The sequence below is a fragment of the Gopherus flavomarginatus genome, chromosome 3 (assembly GCF_025201925.1).
Source record: "Gopherus flavomarginatus isolate rGopFla2 chromosome 3, rGopFla2.mat.asm, whole genome shotgun sequence".
NCBI classification, from domain to species: domain Eukaryota; kingdom Metazoa; phylum Chordata; order Testudines; family Testudinidae; genus Gopherus; species Gopherus flavomarginatus.
In genome coordinates, this window is record NC_066619.1 from 35,817,830 (window position 1) to 35,839,051 (window position 21,222).

The window sequence follows — 21,222 nt, forward strand, 5'->3', positions numbered from 1 at the left end:
TGCATTAGGTCCAGGAAAAGAAACCCTCCGAAATCCTTCTGGATGGAACTGCCAGAAAGATATACAGGGCAAAAAGAGTAAGGGAAGTCCCATATATGAATGTAAATGTAGATTAAACATGGATTTTTATTTATTTATTTATGTGCAAAAGTGTGGCTATAGAAACTGCACCCACAGAAAAGGGCAGAATATGGCATAAATGTGGCTAGCCTAGTTGTGTGCAGAAATCTGCCAGAATTTTCATTATCTTGAAAAACTGACATATTCTGCTTTTCTGAAAATAGTGATGAGTAATATTTTAGAAGTCCTACAAAATGGAATGCACATTTCAAAACAACTGGAAAACTTAGGACCATTCTGTGGAGAAGGAGAACATACTATTTCATGTCATAGAGATAGCCTTGTTTGGATCTGAAACACTTTTTACTACTGAATAGCCAGTGCTGTACATCTGCTGAATAATATTCAGAATGAGGCCTTTAAAACAAGACCTTTTTTACTTCCTGTATTATTTTAGTGCTCCTCCATGACACTATTTAACATTTCAAGTCATAGAAACATTTACTTCTTGTTCAAATTATACTGTCTCACTATTACTCAAAGACATTTGCAACATTTCAACTTGAAGACATTTTACTTGCTTTCATATATGAAGCTTTAGAGCTGCTACAAAGCTGAAGAGGGAAATAATGTGTGAGCTGTCAGTATGCTCCCTAATGTGTTAAATGCTTTGGGGCTGAAGAAAAATGAAAAAAAACAACAAAAACAGACTTCATTTAATGTGTTTAAATGAAGAAAAAGGTCCTTTGACCAGCACGGCCATTCACTGTAGGACTGTGGCACACCTAGCACAATGGGGCTTCAATCTGGTTCAGGCCTGTAGATGATAGTAAGGGCCTTCCCTCTTCTCCAGTTCACTCATGGAAATCAATCTGCTCTATGAAACTCACCAGCAGCACTGTTCATAGGCTATTCTGAGTCCTAACTGTGCATATTTCACATGTTTGTGTCTGCAGACCCCTACCCTGCAACTAGATCTGCATGGGATCAGTTATCTACCCATGCAGATCCAACTGAAGGAACAGGGCCAGACAAACTCTTTGGGGCAGGGATTGTGTTATTTGTTTAGCATATTTTTCTCTGGAAAGCATATCATGTTCAGTTATAAGAACACTGATTGATAGATATTATACTGATGAAGGCACATCAGTGCACCTATATTGGTTATTTGTAATTCTTCACACTAATGTAGCTTTTATTCTACAAAATGCTGTACAAACTGACAAATAATAATGCTAAATTTCATGGACCTCCTCTTGCCCCAATATTTGAGTTCTGTAATAATTTCGTCAATCAATACTATGGATATTAACCCAGCTATAGAAATAATGAATCCCTTCCTGCAAAAAGAAAAACACTGAGAAGAACCTTTTTGCTCAGTTACATAGTCTATTATTTCTTTGCACTAGGCACTGAGCTACATCTGTTCTGTGGTTAGAAGATTTTACACTCCAAAGATATCTATCCAGCATCCTTCACTGTCTCTAAATTCACAAGAAAACTTAAAAAGAAGTAAAAAGAACCACTTCTGAAGAAAGAAACTCCTTAGCTCCCTCCCCCCATGCTATTACTCTTTTCAGTAGTGAAATTTAGAGATGTTTATTTTTCATACTGACTGCTCCTGAATCTTCTTTCATCTTAACTTCCACTCTTTTATTCTTTTTAAATTCCTGCCTTTTTCTTCCATTATTTTCCCCTGTAACTGAAGGCCTTCCTCACAGCTTTGGCGTGAGTGAGTGTGTGAGTGAGTGAGTAGCTGAAGGCCAGGAACATCCACTACAGTGGTTTTCAAACACTTTTACATTGGAGAATTCCTTCTAACACAAATGCCTTTAAGTATCACCCTCACAACTCCAAAATATTCCTTAAGACAGTTACAGAAGTTATTTACATAAAAATGTTATAATCAAACAGCTTGAAAGGCAAAAACCCCACCCTAACTTCAATTTAACAGGTGCTGTTGCTGCAACTACATGGTGACATCCCCAAATTAAGATGTGTACAACATTACTATACTAAGATTATCAACAACCTAAGAATTACATAGTTAGCAAATCATTCATACTGAATAATTAGAAATTCTAAAGGAATAAAAAAGCAAGTATCTACTTTAATAGACTTGTATTATGTTACTTAAAACCATTTACATCTCTAGTGTATTTTTTTTGTTAAAAAAAGTAAAAAAATCTTTACTAGGTTAAGAAACATAATTACATACTAATAAAAAAAACTACTTTTGGGGCAATTCAACAACACATCATAAACCAACAAACCCAATCAGTCACCTTATATAGTTTTTAAAAATCCATCCAAGGCTACTCAGAATAATGAACTTATTAACTAGGAAAAAAGAGTCAACTATGAAACAAACGAACAAACAATAACCTTCCACAATATACAAAAGACAAATACTAAACATAAAACTACAACATTATGTCTTTAAACACAAGAAAAGAACATTCTAGAACCAACTAACAAAGGATACTAGAAAACATCACAAACCTGTTTCTGATCATGGTATTAACAGGAACAGGTTTTTAAAAAAGCCTTCTGTTAGTACACCTGCACTGTTCCCTCTCACCCCCTACTCTTAGTATAAGGCAAACCTTTTTTCCTTCTAGGTATGACTCCTAAAAACATACAACCAAGTACTCTTCTTTGTACTAGTCAATCCACCCCCACAACTAGAAGAAGTTATGATGGCCAAGCAGGCCAATTAACTCCATAGGCTACACCTGAAGGGGAAGCCGGGGAGATTGAAAGCAGGCTCAGCGGGGCAGGAATAGCTGGGGCCTATAAAGCCAGGAAACTGGCCCTAGAAAAGAGCTGCTGGGAAAAGCTACAATTGTACCCAGAGCAAGGAGGGCTATCAGGAATTATGAGAAGTAGTCTATGAAAGAAGTAAATTGACAGGCTAAAGGTTCCTGGAGTAAGGCATAGACCTGTGGTTCCCCTACCAGATGCCAAAGGAGGAGCCTCTAAGACAATGAACAGGAAGATTGTCTATGACTAGTGAAGAGAAGACTTTATTATACCCTGGGAGTTGGAATGGTAAGTGACCTGGCTGGTAGGCAAGTCATGCAGAGAATACTGTCCTCTCTAAGATGAGAGGACCTATAGACCTAACTCAGGTATGATTCCCAGGTGTCCAATTTTCAACCAGAATGCTCAATCAAAAAGGGACCCTGGTGGCTCTGGTCAGTATGCCTAGGGGCAGCTGGGAGCTCTACATGCTGCCCCTTTCTCAGCACTAGCTCTCATTGGCTGGAAACTGTGTCCAATGGAGCTGTGGGGCAGCATGCACTGTCACTTGGCTGTGCCTCTGCATAGGAGCTGTGGGGGAGAGTGGCCTAAGGTAACTGCTGCCCATAGCATACATCCCAGCCCTGATCTCCTCCCTGCCATCTGAACCCCTCATCCCAGTCTGGAACACCCTCCTGCACCCCAAACCTCTCATCCCTATACCCCCAGCCAGAGCCCTCACATGCCCCAGCCCAGTGACAATAAGCATGTGAGTGAGGGTGGGGAGAGTAAGCAATAGAGGAAGGGGGGGTGGAATGAGTGGGGGTGGCATCTCAGAAGGGGTGGGGCAAGAATGTTTGGGTTTGTGCAACTAGAAAGTTGGCAACTCTAGACCTGAGAGAGGTGGTAATGGCATGCAACCATGGGAAGGGGCATTGACTTTGAGACCTAATTGCCAGAGTGACTAGGAGGAGATGCCATGCTAATGGTGAGTGGGGTAGAGGCTGACAGTTCATGACCCCTGCATATAATAACCTTGTGACCCTTGAGGGGTTCCTGATGCCCAGTTTGAGAACTCCTGCTATACTACTATTCATCAATCTTAAATCTGTGATGAAGAGGAAAAAAACTTTCCAAAGACAACAGTACCATCTCTGTGTCTTTTATGCAAACTGCACCTCACAGACACAAGCCTGGTAGTCAGAAAGGCAGCATGGCTGAAAAACTCAATCTGGGTGATTGAGAGGCAGCAGGGGCACTGACTACACTTCTCTCAAAGCTGCCTTTAGCTGAAGTGGGTCAGAGCATCTGGCCTTGCCCTTCCCTCCCTTCTGCTCTAGCAGCACTGGCTGCAGCTGCCAGGGAAGGCAAGAAAGTGAATCTTGTAACAGAAGCAGAAATCACCAGATGGTGCTCTTACAGGTAGCCTTCTATCTATTTTAAGATGAAAACAGCTAGTTCTGAGAGAAACAGTGTGCTCCCAGCACTTTTCTGTAGCTCTCTAACCAAAATCCTTTCCTTTGCTGCAGCTGCTGCCTACAGATTAGACCCAAGTAAGGACAAATAATCAAGAGAACTGGCTTAACTATAGGTGCTGGAATGATGGGTGCTGGGGGTCCTGCTACACCCCCTGGCTTGTAGTAGTAACCCAAATACATGGCTTCTGCTTTTAGCACCCCCCAGAATAAGTTTTTCCAGTACCACTGGGCTGAGGCCAGGTAGGGAGATTTGGGGAGTGAGGAGGAACAACCCTAAAGACAGTGACCTACAGGATATGTCTATGCTGCAGTTGGGAGGTGTGATTCACAGCACAGGTAGACAGACTTGTTAAAAATGGCAGCATAGACATTGTGGCTTGGGCAGTGGTTCAGGCTAGCCGCTAAGCTTGGACCAGCAGCCAGGTGGCCTTAGAATCAGGCTGCTAGCTGAGCTGCTGCCCATGAAACAACATCCATAGTGCTATTTTTTAGCATGCCAGCTTGAGCTGAGGTAGTGAGTTTGTCCACCCATACTGGGAATCTCACCTTCCAGCCACGGTTGTCAACATATCCACTACCAGCCAAGCCAAGGGGGAAGCAAGCCTGTCATTACTATAGGCACAGCTGTATGGAAAAACAGTGCTGCCCTGAAAGGCCAAGCATGGATCGGAAAACAGCAGGCCTGCACAGGCAATGAGAAGGAAACAAAACAGGAAGGCAGGAGCAGGAAAAGCCTACAGGCACCTTTAAGCTTTCTTGTTTAGTTTCTGTTGCTCAGGTATCTTAACAGAGCTCATGCTTTAGTTTCTCTTTGTGGATGACTAAATGCCAAGGAAAAGCATAAACACAACCCCCTCATGATCACAAATGACACAGTTGAGTGATTTTTGTTAATATGGGATAGTCAGTGCTTCTGGAGTGCAATGGATGAACCAAAGCATAAACAAACCAATCTCCTAACCATAGTATCTTCCTCACCAGGGAAGTATAAACTACACTTGTTGCATGTGTGTCACCCTCTCACCCACCATTCTTAGCATATGGCAAATCTTTCCTCTGCCACTTGCAGCTCTGTACAGTTGTATTACATTGTAGCCCAGTTTGTGCTAGCTGGGCCACAAGGGCCCCAGACACTTCTCAGTGTTAAGTACATGGCAAGAATTTGTCCTGCACTTCCTCTTTCTTCATCCCGGAGTACTCTGTCTCTAATCTACCTGCACAGGCCATGCCCCTGTTTTGTGAGCTGTCTCAGCCAAACATCCTCCATCTCATTCCTTCCCTGCTTTGCCCAGGGAAGGTAAGCAGAGACCCATGTCTTGAAGGCTCTATGCCCTTGACTTGCATGTAAGCTTGAAGCCTTTCAGTCACTGAAGTCTCAGCAAAAGTGAATGGCAGGAAATCAGCCCACAGATGTGCTCCTGCACTAGTGTCCATGGTAGGATGACTAGATTAAGTGTGGAAAAATGGGGAGGGGGTAATAGGTGTCTATATAAGAAAAAGCTCCATATATTGAGGTTATCCCTATAAAATTGGGACATCTGGCCACCCTAGTCCACTCTTCTATGCAGACCTCATTTCTCTGCCAGAGAAATAAGGCTTTCTGGAGAAGACTTTGCCCTCTATAGTCCTTTTGTGCACACTGCATCCCAAAGATATGGTGCTTGGTGAAAAGATAAAGTAGCAGAGCCAAATGTCCAAGAGGGAGCATGGTGCTGTTCCCTCCATCTGGAAAGTAGGTTAGGGGATCCATTAATAGTGAAACACGCTTTCCCTCCCACTTACTAAATGTTACTGTCTTGCAATTAGTATTAAAGGGATGCATTGGTACCTGGCATATTCTATTTTCAACTGCAGAATAATTTTGAATGTTAACAATGTAAGTTATAGGCCAGGCTAGTAGCACCATGTAACATTAAGGTTTCCCAGCACCTCACACTATAAGACCTTGTCAGTTGCTTACAGTGCTGCCAACAGTTTGGGTTTGGGCTCTGTTTTCATGTTGGGTGTCTCCTTCAAATTAAACTTTTTTGGAAAATTTCAGCCAAAATGGTTAAGCCACTTCCAAGAATGAGGCTAAAGGAAAAATATGCTGTTTTGCCCATACTAAATTCTGGCAACCTTTTCTTTGAGACCCTCTGCTGTCCCATGCATTGGAGTATGAACTTGATGTGGCAGCAGGGTGGCCTTTGTGTCTGGGATGTGCCTTTTGCTGTCTCAATGAAAATCTGCGCAAATTTGTCCAAGTTATAAACCTTCAAAAATGTGAAGCTTACAGATCCTCAGACTTGTTAGAGCTTTGCAACTAAAATTCCCTGACTAATCCAGCTGCACTGAGCATGCTCCTACTTGAGGATGAGCAAAATTTCCCTTGCCATCACAGCTCTGGGCTGCTGTGGGCCAGGCACCATAACTGAGAATAGGGAGCCTGCCTCTCCTGTCATTGAGGGCACAATACCCCACTGGATCCAGGCAGCAGGAAAGAGGAAATTGTTTTATTTGAGTGCACAGGGCAAAGTATCAGAATTGGGGTGGGAGGAGATGAGGGGGAAGGGAGAATGGGGGAAGCCGATTGAGAGAGACCCTGGAGGCTGCCAGGGATCACAAATTTGAAATGTGAGTTAAGGTGAGGGTAGAGAGTGGAAACTGTCTGGAAAAGGAGTCTCAGACTGGGAAATGAGGATGAAAATGGCCAGGGATGGACTGGTGGCTGGGGGAAGCATCCTTGGCAAAAATGAGGAACGGGGGTGATTAGGACTTGGTGGGCAAAAAGACTGGGACTAGGAATCAGTGAGGCGGAGAGAGGAGTGGAGAAATACTTGCTAGTGAGAGACAGGGTGGGTGTAGAACTGAAATAGGCTGGACAAGGAGCCTGAGGCAGGAGTCACTGAGATTGGATGAGGAAGGCAGATTGGCACTGGGAACCAGTGAGGATGGGGAATATGGGGGGAAGGGGAGAGACAGCTTAGATGAAGAGTTTTCAAACTTTTTTTTCTGGTGACCCAGTTGAAGAAAACTGCCTTTGATCCAACAGAGCTGGGGATAAGGGGTTGGGGTATGGGAGGGGCTCAGGGCTGGGGCAGAAGGTTGGGTGAGGGCTGCAGGGGTTCAGGGTGTGGAAATGAGGGGTTCAGGGTGTGGTAGGGGGCTGTGCACTGGGAGTGCAGGCTCTGGGCTGGGACCAGGGATGAGGGGTTTGGTGTGCAGGAAGGGGTTTCAAGTTTGGGGGTCTCAGGGCTGGGGCAGGTGACTGGGGTACAGATCTATCTCCAGTGGCTCCTGGTCAGTGGTGCAGCGGCAGGCTTCCTGCCTGTCCTAGCACCACAGACTGCACTGAGCTCCAGAAGTGACCAGCAGCAGGTCCGGCTCCATGTGGATCTCTCCTGCAGGCACTGTCCAAACCAACCAATGGGAGTGTGGAGTCAGTGCTCAGGCTGCATGTGGAGCCCTGTGGCCCTGCTGCATAGGAGCTGGACCTGCTGCTGGCCACTTCCGGGGCACAGTGCGGTGTCAGAACAAGTAGGGACTAGCCTGCCTTAGCTGGGCAGCACCGCCGACAGGACTTCTAATGTCCTGGTTGGCAGTGCTGACCGGAGCTGCCATGACCTAGTGCCTTACATTCCATGACCCAGTACTGGGTCATGACCTGTGGTTTGAAAACCACTGGCTTAGATGAGTTGGGAGGGAGGAACTGGGACTGGCTGGGCAAAGAGACAGGTTGAAAGGAGCTGGGGAGGGCTGGAAGGGAACTAGGAATGGCTGGGCAAGGAAACTGGGAGCAGTGAAGACTGGGTGTGAGGGAGGGACTGTAACTTGGTGTCTGGAGTGGGAGATGAGGACTTGCTGGACAAGGAGCCTGGGATGTGAAACCTGAGGAATAAAAACCAGGAATTTCTAAGTGAGGAGACCGAGACTGGAATAAGAAGCCTAGGGTAGAGAAGTGATAGGACTGAGACAAGGACAGGTTGGAGGGATATAGGCAAAAGGGGTCAAGGTTGGGGGGAATGGGTAGAAGTCTGAGCCCATTAGAGCCTGCTCCTCTCTATAGCCTGGAACAGAAGCTAAGATTCTTGAGTTTCACCATCCCTCTGCTGTAAGCAAATATCTGTAAAACTGGCAGTGTTCCATCCCCCCCTCTAATGCTGGTCCATATAGAGGATGACAACCTATTACTGCTATCAGTTACTCTGTTAGCACAATTCTGTGTGGCAGATCTAAAGATTCCAACCTGCTGCTGACCATGTGAGTGTGAATATGATGCCACATAATGCAATCTGTGTTTTAGTTTGCATTTTTAAGGACATAGGAAATTACACACAAACTCTACTAAAAATATTACTAAGGTTGCAAAGTCAAGCCCTTAATTTAGGAAATGACAGAATTAATGCTGTCTGCACAGCCTTAATTCAGCCCACTTGTATGTATGGATTATGATTACTTATTACATAATCATACTTGCTCCTGCCCCAGGCTTCTCATCCCAGTCTCCTTGACTGCACTAGTCTCACCAGTCCAGGCTCCGTGTCCAAGTCCCAACCCACACATTTCCATCCCAATCTCCTTGACCAGCCAGTTCCAGTTCTCCCTGCCCTTAGCTCCTATCTGATCGGTCTCTTGCCCCATCACTGACATCCCATCATATACTCCCTTTACCCATGTTCCTTGTCCACACAGACAACTAGTCCCAATGTCTCTTCCTGGGCTTCTTGTCCTAACTCCAGTGTTGCTGTTGGGTTCTATGGAAGCCAGAAGCTGGGGTCTGCAGGATTGCAACACCTCCATGCCACTAGCTGGCAGCTATGATAGGGCAGTATACATCATCACTTGAACCCTGTGGAGACAAATACCTTGGAAGGCTTCCCTTGGGGCCCCTGATTGGTCCAGGTGCCTTATTTAAGCCCAGGAGGAATTCCAGGAAGTGTCTGTGCAATGAGGTGGACTCCTCTGCCAGCTATAGTTATGGACTTGCCTCTCAGACAGAGCTGGGGTCAAAAGTCAAAGAGCAAACTCTTGGTACCTGACCTTTGGCTCTGACTCCTGGTTCTTGACTCCAGCTCCAACCTTTGATGTGGTTCCTGCCCTCTGACTGCTATTGTTCTGACCACTGGACCTGACCACCCAAGCTCCAGTCATGACAATTGTCCCCACAGCTTAGTCCCAGTTGACTTGCCTAGCCAGTTCCAGTTCTCCCTCTGCACTCCAGCTCTTTGTCAGACCTGTCCCCTTCCCCGCCCCGCCACATCTCCTTCAATTCAAAAGTTTCAACATTTTTAGTTTCAAAAAAATTCAGCCTGAGGTGTTTGGCAAAATTGTGAACTGCAGTCTTAAAGGGAAGTGTCAGGCTGCCTTAATAGGTTGTGTTACAAGCCCCACCTATAATCTTACTAAGTATTGCCTATTTCTGAAGCATAATTTTCTGTAGGCACTCCATGCATCATGTCACAGTGGGTTTCCTTCTTTACATGCGCACATTTTTTTAAACTTACACATGCCTCTGAATTCATATACATATACACATGCACACAGCATTTATTTATATACCTGTGTTCACACAAGCCATTCAATCTTTTGCATACTCACCATTTAAGTCTGAGGTTTTAAATTGTCTAAGAATAAAAATTTTAAGACACGGAAATCAATATGTACTCACTACATCTATTCAGTTTAACATAGATTTGGAAAGCTACCAATATAACTTTTCTAACAAGTTCTCACTGCCCTCCCTGAATTGTCAAAGTTTAAGCAAACTCAATAGACCTGTCTATTCCTAGAATAGAAAAATGAATCGTTATAATTTAGCTCAGGAGGTTTTTTATTAGAAGCCAAACCTTTTGGGTCTGGTTATTTTATCTTTATTGAATTGTTCTAAAGGTAAAGATAAGAGAGTCACTATCATGTAGGGTGACCAGACAACAAATGTGAAATCAGGACAGGGAGTGGGAGGTAATAGCCTATATAAGAGAACTCAAAATTGGGACTGTCCCTATAAAATCAGGACATCTGATCACCCTACTATCATGATCACTGTATAAGGTTACACTGCCCCTCACCTCTTGCATTTTAGGTCTGCTGGATTAAACTGAATGCTCATGATTCCATAATCACTTTCATCACCTCCAACAGGGATCAGGAGAGGTTTGGTATCCTCTTCCAGATTTGAAGAATGCATTTCTTCTAGATCCTGTAAATTATTCTGACCTAAACAAGTGAAATAAGACAATTATAATTAGTAATGAGTTATCAGTTTGGCATGGGCAGAAGCCTGCATGCATATAGAGTCCAAGTGTACAAGGGAGGCAGAAAGCCAACTTAACTAGCTACCTGGTAATTCCTCTTTCATAAAAGGAACTTGGTTGGTGGTGGATAGGTGGCATAGTGTGCCTCTACAGCATGCTTCTGCTACCAGTGTAGGGATGCTGCCAGAACACCAGTACTCTCCAGTTGCTGGAATAGCCATGCATAAATTGGTGCACCATTGCTGAGGACTGGGACTGGTCCCTCTCTAGCTGGTCTCAGAATCCAGGGGCCACAGCCACCATTCTTCCCCTTTCCCAGGCTATGCTGATCACAATTGAAAATCAGGCCAACAGCATTCAAATTAACATTAAATAGGGTGACTTCCTCTTAAGCTTTTGTCATGTTCAGACCTTCATAACACTCTCTTCTGTTTTCAAGCTTACACTGGTGTAACTGAAATAAATTCACTTATTTCAATGAAATTACTTTCAGTTTGCTATGTAAATGAGAACAGAGTTTATCCTGTTCAGTGGACTAAATGCCTTGCTGTTTCATTCCACTAGTACAAACTTTCTAGAAAATACATCCTAAAAGTTGCACAAAGATTTATTTTCTTGTATATTTCCCAAAATAAAGATCAGATTATGGCAGTATTGTAATATTTTATGTTCAGCCACCACCAAACTAAAAGGCATCAGTTGTTAAATTCCTACTTATAATGGATTATAAATGTGTGATAGTTTTGGAAAAGAACCCTGACTAGATTCTGATCTGGCATACATTGGTGTAATGCCACCAACTTCAAATGAGTTTCACTAGTTTGAAACTAATATCTGGTATCAGAATCAAACTCTAAACACACACAAGATTTTATTTTGGTCTTCATGTGGAGGCAAGAGAATCTTTTGACAATGAGTTAATCAGAATTCTGGTGGTGTATCAAAGATGACCTGAGAATCCCTGAGGGTACAATTTAAATACAAACCATACTCTTTATGCTTATATTGCACAGAATTTGCAATATTTGCTTGAATCATCAAATTTAAATGCTTAAGAACTTAGGTAACACATACTGTGCATAATTTACACACAGACATCTCAGAATTTGGCAGATGTACATATGAATGTTGAGAGCAACATGCAACTCTTCTTACAAATAAGAATCTATTCTACGTGTGTGTATTGTGGCGGCATTCTGCCACAACTGCTGATTAGCCTTCCTTGCACCACTTCCACTCAGACTCTCCCAAAGTGCTCACCATACTTCTCGCCTGTTCCATCAAATTTTCCTTCTCCTTCCTTCCTTCCCCCCCCTTCCAAAAGCAGCATCTCCCATTCCTTGAACCCACCTCTCCTTTGCAGCAGTTCTTCCCCTCACCCTCTTAAATCTATGTATAACTTCTGCAGCCTCTTCTGACGACTCCTCACCTCTGGCAATCTCTGCCCTAATGCTCGCTGTCATCCCTCTGTTGAATCGCTTTGTGCTACCACTGTTGTCCCACTGGCTCTGTTCTAACCAATCTGATTGTACTTATTCCTCTGTTCTGCCTCCTTTCTTCCTTCCCTGGCTGCTTCTGGAATTGGTAAGTTTTGTAGATGGAGCAGGAATATTTCTCTTCTTGTATCCCCTGAAACCTGACTCCTCCCATCTGACATCACCTCACCTATTGCACCCTGTCATACAGTCTCTTCTCTGACTTCCCCAAAGTGTCAGCACATGTCAATATAGGACCCCTAGTTTCCCCAGCCTTACTACTTCCAATTCCTTCCTCTTATCCTTTTTTAAACACTACAGGCTGGTCTAAATTGTTAAGTCAAGTTGGCTTAACTACAAAAAATCTTGTCCCCTATGTGACATAAGTAAGCTGACCTAACCCTTGGTGTAGACGCGGGCAGGTCAATGGCAGAATCCTTCTGTCAATCTAGCCACCCCCCTCTGAGGCAGATTAACTACAGGGATAAAGAATCCCTTCAGTTGCTGTAATGCAGGCCTGCACAACATGTGGCCTGCATGGGCTCACTATGTGGCCCATGGGGGGATAAGTAGGTGGGCTCACTGTGCGGCCTGTGGGGGGTGAGTAGGCAAGCGGTGGGTGAGGGAGGAGGGCTAAAGAGGTAGGTGGGCAGTGGCAGGGGGTGAGGAGGCAAGCCAGGGGTGGGGGACTGAGGAGGAAAGCAGGTGGACAGTGGAGGGGGGGGCAGCAGGTGAGGCAGGCAGTGGTGAGGGCTGAGGAGGCGAGTGAGAAGTCAGTGGCTGACCTGTTCTACTGATTTGGTCTGGCTCCCATCACCTCTCCAAGGGTTGCAGCTGTCTAGAGGTACCTGCCTTCCTTCCTCATTCACACCTTATTCATTCCTCATTCACACCTTATTCATTCAACAGGGCAACTGATTACAAAGTTGGCGGAAGATCTTATTCTACTTCTAGCAAAGACATTTTTCTTTTACCTTAATTATACTACCTTAGGGGCCTGCTATATTACCAAGGTTTGGGGCACTTTGGCAGCGGGTCCCAGAACAGAAGGGCCCCCCGCTGCCGAAGACCCGGCTGCACTTTGGCAGCAGGTCCCACTTTGGTGGTAATGTGGTGGTTGTGGGGGGGCTTCTTCCGCCCTGGAGCAGAAGGACCCCTGCCGGCAAAGACCAGGAGCAGAAGAAGCTGTGGGGCCCCCAGAGTGAGTGAAGGCCCCTGTTCCCAGGGCCCTGAAACTCTCAAGAGGGCCCCTGCAGGGCCTGGGGCAAATTGCCCCACCTGCCACCCCCGGGTGGCCCTGGACTTTTGTTGTGTGAAAGGGGTCACCAGTACAAGCCTCTGAGTGTGACCCCTCCCTTATACATTATAATAGTGTTGAAGTGTTTTTAAATACTGGAGGCAAAGCAGGGTTTGGGGTGGAGGACAACAGCTCACAACCCCCCATGTAACGCCCTCATGACCCCCTGAGGGGCATGACCTGCAGTTTGAGAACCCCTGATTAGCTGAAAGCTACACAGGATGTCTCTGGAGGAGTTATTAGTAGACTAATTATGCCTTGTGGTCCTCTCTTTTAGCTAAGACCATCTTTCTTCCTTTTTACAGAATTGTTTTTAAAGTAGAGATGAATTTTAAACTATAACCCCAGATCCAGACATATTACATTTTGTAATGATGGACACTAAACTTGAGTCCTACAATAGTTACACACAATATAGGACTCTCTCTATATTAAACCAGGAAGTTGTTTTTTCAAGAAACAAAGTTACTCAGTTTAGTAGGTTTTGTTGCCCAGCAATCTCCTTGCAGCCTTTTCAAAGTGACTTTAGCAGAACATTTTAAAACATTTATTTGGGGGCAGGTCAGGGAGGACCCTGATCATCAAATGGCTTAAACTTTTGTCATTTATAAACTGATGTGAAAATGAGTGGAGTCCTTTTAGTGTAGGTTTCCACAGGTGAAACTAGTGAATACTTGCAGTTTAAAAGGGAGATAGATGGGAAAGAAATGCACTATAAAAACAAACAAAACTGCCAAGACTAAAACAGAAAGACAACTTTAATTTAGCCAAAGCTGTATAGAACCAATTGAGTTAGGAGGAAAAGTAAAGCTCAAAGTTCAAGGATAAATGTGCAACTGTTGCTGCCGATACTAATAATGCAGGAATTGTCTTAGTGCTAAGAAATGACTAAAGCAGTGTTTTTCCAGCCGAGGGGTCCCTGTTGCTTGTCTAATTCAGAGAAGACATGAGGCAGACAAGACTGGAAAGCAGGGGAGCTGAATGACCTTGGATCTAGGCCATACGCTCCACTATAAATGTGTTAAAGTAAAGGGAAGCTTCTTGAAACGCCTCTTCCTTCTGTGCTCCTGAAGGAGCCCCAAATGGACCTGGGTACAAAGCATGACACTCTATATCTTGAGCACCCTACACCCCCATGTTCATCTTTATAAATGATTGTGTGGTATCAATACAAAGTTTGTCATGTTGGGTGTCTTCAGAAGGCTCATGATGCACTGAGCACGGTTGTTATAGTAGTGATAATTGTTACAGTAATGTTATAGGTTTATAATTTCATGTATATAGCTGAGGTTGAAAATGTATCCTCATGACTTAAAGCAAACCCATGCAAAAACTAAGAACAGCAGCAATTCACACCTTGTCAGGGCATGGATGGGACCAGCTCAGCGCAGCCTCACAGGACCAATGGACACTGGCTTAGGCAGCAACAGAAGAATCTTACTCCCTCAAGGCAGTCACCCCCTTCCTTTAGTCAGTTTGGAACCACAATGAGAGAGTGCTCACCTGACTAAAGTGGGGGAGAGGGGCACAAAGCCAAGAGGAAAGAAAGGACATGATAAAAGGGTGAGACATGTGCCATGCTGTCTCTTTTCCACCTACATCTACAGCTGCCGCTGCCACCACCACCAAGCGACTGAAATGCTGAGCAAAGGGGAGAGCCTGACTGAAAAGCAGCCAGCCTGTGATGAGAAGCATTTAAGTTTAAGGACATTGAAAGTGTTAAGTCTAAACCCTTGAATTCTGTATGCGAACATAGTTAACATGGTTTGGCCTTCTCCACAATGAATGACAGGACTATGAGATTTGTCTACACTATGAATTTAGCCATGTCAGTCATGGGAGACAGAGGTGTGTTCTAATTTTTTTTGTTAGTAGTAGGGCTGGGACAACCATTTTATAGAACTGTTTCTAGGGAATAGAGTTACAGCCTTGCCCTAAGCCATGTAATATTGTTCCCTAAGATGTTATCCACAGCAGACACAACTGTTAGAACACGGATATCCAACCTGTCATACAACCATACAGTGCAACAGTTAAACTTAATGGCCCTGTGTTCCCTAGAGAATTTTAACAATTCCATTAACAATGGGTTACCCCTGAGGGATTTCTGCAACACTGTGCAATGCAGAATTTTGCAGAAATTACTATTGGGTGTACAGAATTTCCTCCCCAACACATGGTCTGCAGAGCTGTTGGCAGGGGAAGGGGGAGGGAACTGGATGGTTCCTAGCAGCTGCAGTTCCTAGCATCCCCTGAAGGCAGGAGGCAGCATGAGGCTTTCTCCCCTTGCATCCCTGGGCTCTAGGAGGATAGGGTCTGTGACTGTCTGGGCTGGAGGGGAGAGGGTGTGAGGGTCTGAGGGAGGGAAGGGCTGTGAACATCTAGGCTGGGGGAGCTCCCACAGCTGGGCTCTAGAGAGAAGGGGATGAGTGTGTCTGGCTAGGGGAGGCTCACAGCTGGGCTCTGGGGGAGGAGATGGGTGACTGGGCAACAAAATGGCAGATGAAATTTCATATTGATAAATGCAAAGCAATGCACATTAGAAAACAATCCCAACTATCTCTATCTCTGTCTATATCTATAAAAAAAATGATGGAGTTATGTTACCAGTCAAAGATCTTGGAGTCATTGTGGATGGTTCTCTGAAAATATCCACTCAATGTGCAGTGGCAGTCAAAAGTGAACAGAATGTTGAATCATTAAGGGATAGAAAATAAGACAGAAAATATCTCATTGCCTCTATATGAATCCATGGTAGGCCCACATCTTTAATACTGCATGTAGATGTGGTTACCCCATCTCAAAAAGATTTATTGGAAAAAGAACAAAAATGATTAGGGGTATGGAATGGCTGCTGTATGAAGAAAGATTGGCTGGCCCTCTTCAGCTTGGAAAAGAGACAACTAAGGGGGAATATGATGGATGTCTATAAAATCATGAGTGGTGTAGAGAAAGTAAATAAGGAAGCACTAGTTACTCCTCATAACACAAGAAGTAGGAGGTCACCAAATGAAATTAATAGGTAGCAGGTTTAAAACAAAAGGAAGTATTTCTTCACATAACAGTCAAGTTGTGGAATTCTGTGCCACAGGATTCTATAACAGGGTTTGAAAAAGAACCAGATAAATTCATAGAGGATAGGTCCCCTCAATGGCCATTAGCCAAGATGGGCAGGGATGGTGGCACTAGCCTGACTGACAGAAGCTGGGAATGGGCAATAGTGGATGGATCACTTGATGATTACCTGTTCTGTTCATTCCCTCTGGGGGCACCTGGCATTGGCCACTGTCAGAGGACAGGACACTGGGCTAGATGGACCTTTAGTCTGACCCAGTATGGTGGTTCTTATGGGTTTGGGTGGGGTGGGGAGAGTGTCTGGGCTGGGCAGGAGCCCATGGCTGGGCTCTGGGGGAAAGAGTGTGTGTGTCTGGGCTGGAAAGGGGGGGTGGGGGGGGGAAATAAGAACTGGATTGTTGTATGGGTTTCTTCAACTTTCTAAGCTGGAGGGAATTTTTGTGTTGCTGACAGGTGTTTTTGAAATAAGTCACCAAAATAATTGAAACTGGTGATTATGTAGTGCTTAACAAAATTTGCAGAATTTTACAATGTGTACAGAACTTAATTTTTTGCACACAATTCCCCCAGGAGTAACTGGTGAAGCTCAACATGAAGTGTTGAAAAATAGCTGCTGGAGCCAGAGACGTGTCTCCATTAGGGTTTCCACTATTACAAAAACTCTTGCAACTGAGTTTGTTAGCAACAGTTTTGTAACATTCCCTAATGTAAGAAGGCTCACTATGGTTTGTCCAGCCATTATGAAAAGCTAGAATATCAGAACCATACTTTAAAAACAAATGTAAGGCATGTCTTTAACACAGTTCAAGCAAGACTTGGTATTCTAGCCCTAGAATGTTTGGGTGGGTTGGTTGGATTTTAGCAATTTAGCTAGTGTGCTTAAACAAGTTTCCTAAACTCTGTTCTCTAACCAGTTTTTTTTATTTGGCTGGGAACCAACCACAGATAGCCTAGTCTGCATAAATAAAACCCTTATTTAAACATTTTATAATTAAACTGTCATTTTTAAATGCTAATGACAATGTGCTAATTTCCTTTGAATAATCTACTCAAAGGAAACTGAACTACTACCAAAATATGATGAATCTTTCCTACTCTTAACTAAACCACTTCATGTCATTTCACTGATCACAAAACAGAAACTATCTTGCTAAAATATATCGGATAGGTGGAAGACAATACTACATAAAGATGGTGCAGGTTCCAAGTTAAGTGCATCTGAAACAAATCAATAGATATAGCAGTTGTCAGCCAATATACCTTAACCTAAAATAAGTAATTTCCACATTCAAATAAAGCTTTAACATTTACAAAAAAAATTCAAGCTTTTGCAGATATTACTGAACAGTATCTGCAAAGATTTTTTACAAATTATATTCAATTAAAAACAATTATCTTGTCCCTGGACCAACTCACAAGTTCTACCACCTTCATTAGACTGAAGGGGAATACTAGAATAGGAAGCAGCTGGATGCTAAGGTTGACTTAAACTCATCAATGTGTGTTCTGTTTTGGGATCTGAGGTGAGACAGCCAGCAAATACACTAGCCACAGCCTCTAGGCTTCAGAACAGCACACTTCCTTTAAACTTTCCAACTCAATTCTTACACTAGAAGTAGAGGATGTTATCAATCACTTTAAGCTGGCTGTTCCAGTTATTTAGAATTAATTTTATGTAGTAAAGAAAATTACATTAATTTTCTTTACAACCACACGTGATCTCTACAACTCTTACAAAAAAGGGCCGTTCTATAACAGAGATGAATCAAATGCTGTAAATCAGTCTGATCAAAGCATTGCACTACTTAATCACAATATGTGCTGTACTGCACATCAGTGAAGCTAGATTGTAGAAAATAAATCTAATCATTTATAAACCATAAAATCTATAACTATCCCCAGCTTTCTGGCTATATCCTAGTTCACTCGTTTAAAACAGCTTCATGCTGAGCATTGCTGCTTTTAGAAATACTTCGAGGGCACAAAGCTTGGATACTCTGTCGTTTCCATTTGATGCAAGATATAATCTCTTACCTACAATTGTAAGATTCTCACTGTGAACATTAAACGTGGCTGTCACTTGAATCGCAGCAGCCAAGGAAGAGAAATAAGGAGCTAGGGTGAAAGTGTGCCCTCATCGAACTCAATGGAAAAACTCCCATTCACAGCGGTGGGGCTCGGCTTTCACACCCGCTGTTTTACAGAAATCTCTGCATATGGAAACAGCTACTTACTACGCTGCTCCTAGCTATCTCCCCCGGCCCCCGAGACAGGATTTTAACGACAACATTGCAGCCTGCGCCCCAAAGCACCGCCTGAGGAGGGCTGGGGGCAGCATTAATAGCCAGTTCGTGTCGATGTAGCTCTTCTCGCCCCGCGAACGGTAGCACCCGCCCTAGCACCAAGCAATGGCAGAGCTGTACCTGCAGCAGCCGAGACCTGCACTCCGCCGCAGCCCCTTCTCGCCCGGCCAGCCAAACTCGGGAGCCCGGCGCTTCGCCGGCACAAACAGGAAGGGCGGGGCGCCCATAGGGCGCATGGGCTAGGAAGTTTTCAGTGGGTGAGTCGCTCAGGCGAGCGAAGGGAACGGTTGCCTACTGCGGACTACAACTCCCAGAGATCCTTGCGTCAGGCTCTTTCCGCGGACTCGTCCCGATGGAGGGCAAATAGCAATGTGCTAATTTCCTTTGAATAATCTACTCAATAGTCGTAGAGCGACTGCCTACGTTTCCCAGAAAGAACGAGTACTTGTGGCACCTTAGGCCAGGTCCAGACTAGAGCTTTAAATCGATTTTAAGAGCTCCAAATCGATTTAAAGCTGTAACCGTCCACACTACAGAGTGCATAAAATCGATTTTAAGGGTCCCTAAAATCGATTTTGGAACTCCATCAAAACGAGAGGAGTAACCCCAAAATCGATTTTTTAAAATCGATTTTATGATAGTGTGGACGGCCATCGAAGTTAATGGCCTCCGGGACGTATCCCACAGTGCTCCAGTGGCCGCTCTACACAGGTAAAGGTACTCTTCTGCTGGCCAGGTAAACAGGAAAAGCCCCGGGAAGTTTGAAATTCCATTTCCTGCTTGAAGCTGAGGGACCGTCCTCTGGTGAGTGTAATTTTTTTTACTAAAAGCTTCGGTTTAATGTAAGCCTTTTTTACTGGGTGCTTCAAATCACTACCTGTACTTAGAGTCACTGACCAAGTAGATTAAAAACCTTTCCTAAAACAGTGACCCATTAGGTGGTTTTTAGAAAAGTCTCCATTGTAACAGGGCGGATTCATCCTGCTTGTTGGGGGAACGCGAGAGCAAACCGGGGAAGGAGAGTAGCTTCGCCGCGGTTTGCTCTCCCGTTCCCCGAACCACCCAGCAAACCGCAGGCAAGGAGACCTGCTTGTTCGGGGAACACGAGAGCAAAGCAGGGAAGGAGACCAGCTTCGCCGCGGTTTGCTCTCGCGTTCCCCGAACCACCGAGCAAACCGCAGGCAAGGGGACCTGCTTGTTCGGGGAACGCGAGAGCAAAGCAGGGAAGGAGACCAGCTTCGCCGCGGTTTGCTCTCGCGTTCCCCGAACCACCCAGCAAACCGCAGGCAAGGAGACCTGCTTGTTCGGGGAACGCGAGAGCAAAGCAGGGAAGGAGACCAGCTTCGCCGCGGTTTGCTCTCGCGTTCCCCGAACCACCCAGCAAACCGCAGGCAAGGAGACCTGCTTGTTCGGGGAACGCGAGAGCAAAGCAGGGAAGGAGACCAGCTTCGCCGCGGTTTGCTCTCGCGTTCCCCGAACCACCGAGCAAACCGCAGGCAAGGAGACCTGCTTGTTCGGGGAACGCGAGAGCAAAGCAGGGAAGGAGACCAGCTTCGCCGCGGTTTGCTCTCGCGTTCCCCGAACCACCGAGCAAACCGCAGGCAAGGGGACCTGCTTGTTCGGGGAACGCGAGAGCAAAGCAGGGAAGGAGACCAGCTTCGCCGCGGTTTGCTCTCGCGTTCCCCGAACCACCCAGCAAACCGCAGGCAAGGAGACCTGCTTGTTCGGGGAACGCGAGAGCAAAGCAGGGAAGGAGACCAGCTTCGCCGCGGTTTGCTCTCGCGTTCCCCGAACCACCGAGCAAACCGCAGGCAAGGGGACCTGCTTGTTCGGGGAACGCGAGAGCAAAGCAGGGAAGGAGAGTAGCTTGATTACCAGTACAATCTACTACAGGAATTACTAGCCATTATTAACTTACCATTTTCTCCGGACACGGTCTGTGTGCTCCCCTGACCTGCGTCTGAGCAGAACTCTCTGTCCTCAGCCACAAGCAATAAGTACTAAAGGAATCCTAAGGTGACCTTGTGGTAAAGTAAAATGTTCAAGGTTCGGTAACAGGCACAGGTCAGTGAGGAGAAAGACTGTATGCATGGTTGTGTGAAATGTGTCTCTTATGATTCTTTTATCACTCTTTCCAAACCCTACCCCCCCACACACAGCTGCACATTTCTCCAGCCTCCCTCTCGCTTCTCATCTACGTGGGGGGGGGGTATCATAAGAAGACTGAGGAAAAGGAGGACGCGTGAGGACATGTTCACCGAAATTATGGCAGTAACCCGTACAGAGAGAGCTCTGCAGGGAGACTGGAAGCAATTGGTCGCAAAGTACAGGGAGGCTGCCAGTCAACGCGAAGACAGGAGGGACCAACGCGAAGACAGGAGGGACGCCAAAAATGATGTCAGGTGGCAGGAAGATCAGCGCTGGCGAGCAGCAACTCTGGATCTTCTTCGTGATCAGACTGACATCCTCCGCGATATGCTGCAAGAGCTCCGTGGTTTCAGAATGCCCCTACAGCCCGTGTATAACCTCCCTCAGTACTCACCCTGTCCCACACCTTCC

General features: G+C 45.1%; 1 protein-coding gene and 1 long non-coding RNA gene across 15 annotated transcripts in view; both read right to left on the reverse strand.

Moving 5' to 3' along the window:
• The window catches only part of SLC38A9 (solute carrier family 38 member 9), a 76,309-nt gene extending 57,452 nt beyond the window's left edge, over positions 1–18,857 (reverse strand). For 3 of the 13 annotated variants that reach the window (XM_050946977.1, XM_050946978.1, XM_050946980.1), the window contains exons 1-2: positions 10,599–12,765; positions 10,328–10,475 (exon numbers count right to left, since the gene is read on the reverse strand). In XM_050946977.1, the coding sequence (XP_050802934.1) occupies positions 10,328–10,475; positions 10,599–10,734 (284 nt within the window). In that variant the 5' untranslated portion in view covers positions 10,735–12,765. The other 10 variants (XM_050946973.1, XM_050946971.1, XM_050946974.1 and 7 more) reach the window with 10 other exon arrangements.
• Positions 18,858–19,574: 717 nt separating this feature from the next.
• LOC127048061 (uncharacterized) lies at positions 19,575–20,765 on the reverse strand. 2 transcript variants are annotated; one of them, XR_007773536.1, is made up of 4 exons: positions 20,485–20,765; positions 20,275–20,379; positions 19,960–20,064; positions 19,575–19,749 (listed from the first exon to the last, which is right to left on the reverse strand). It is a non-coding gene; the product is annotated as an uncharacterized LOC127048061 (long non-coding RNA). The 2 variants fall into 2 exon arrangements; XR_007773537.1 differs by lacking the exon at positions 20,275–20,379.
• Positions 20,766–21,222: the final 457 nt, after the last annotated feature.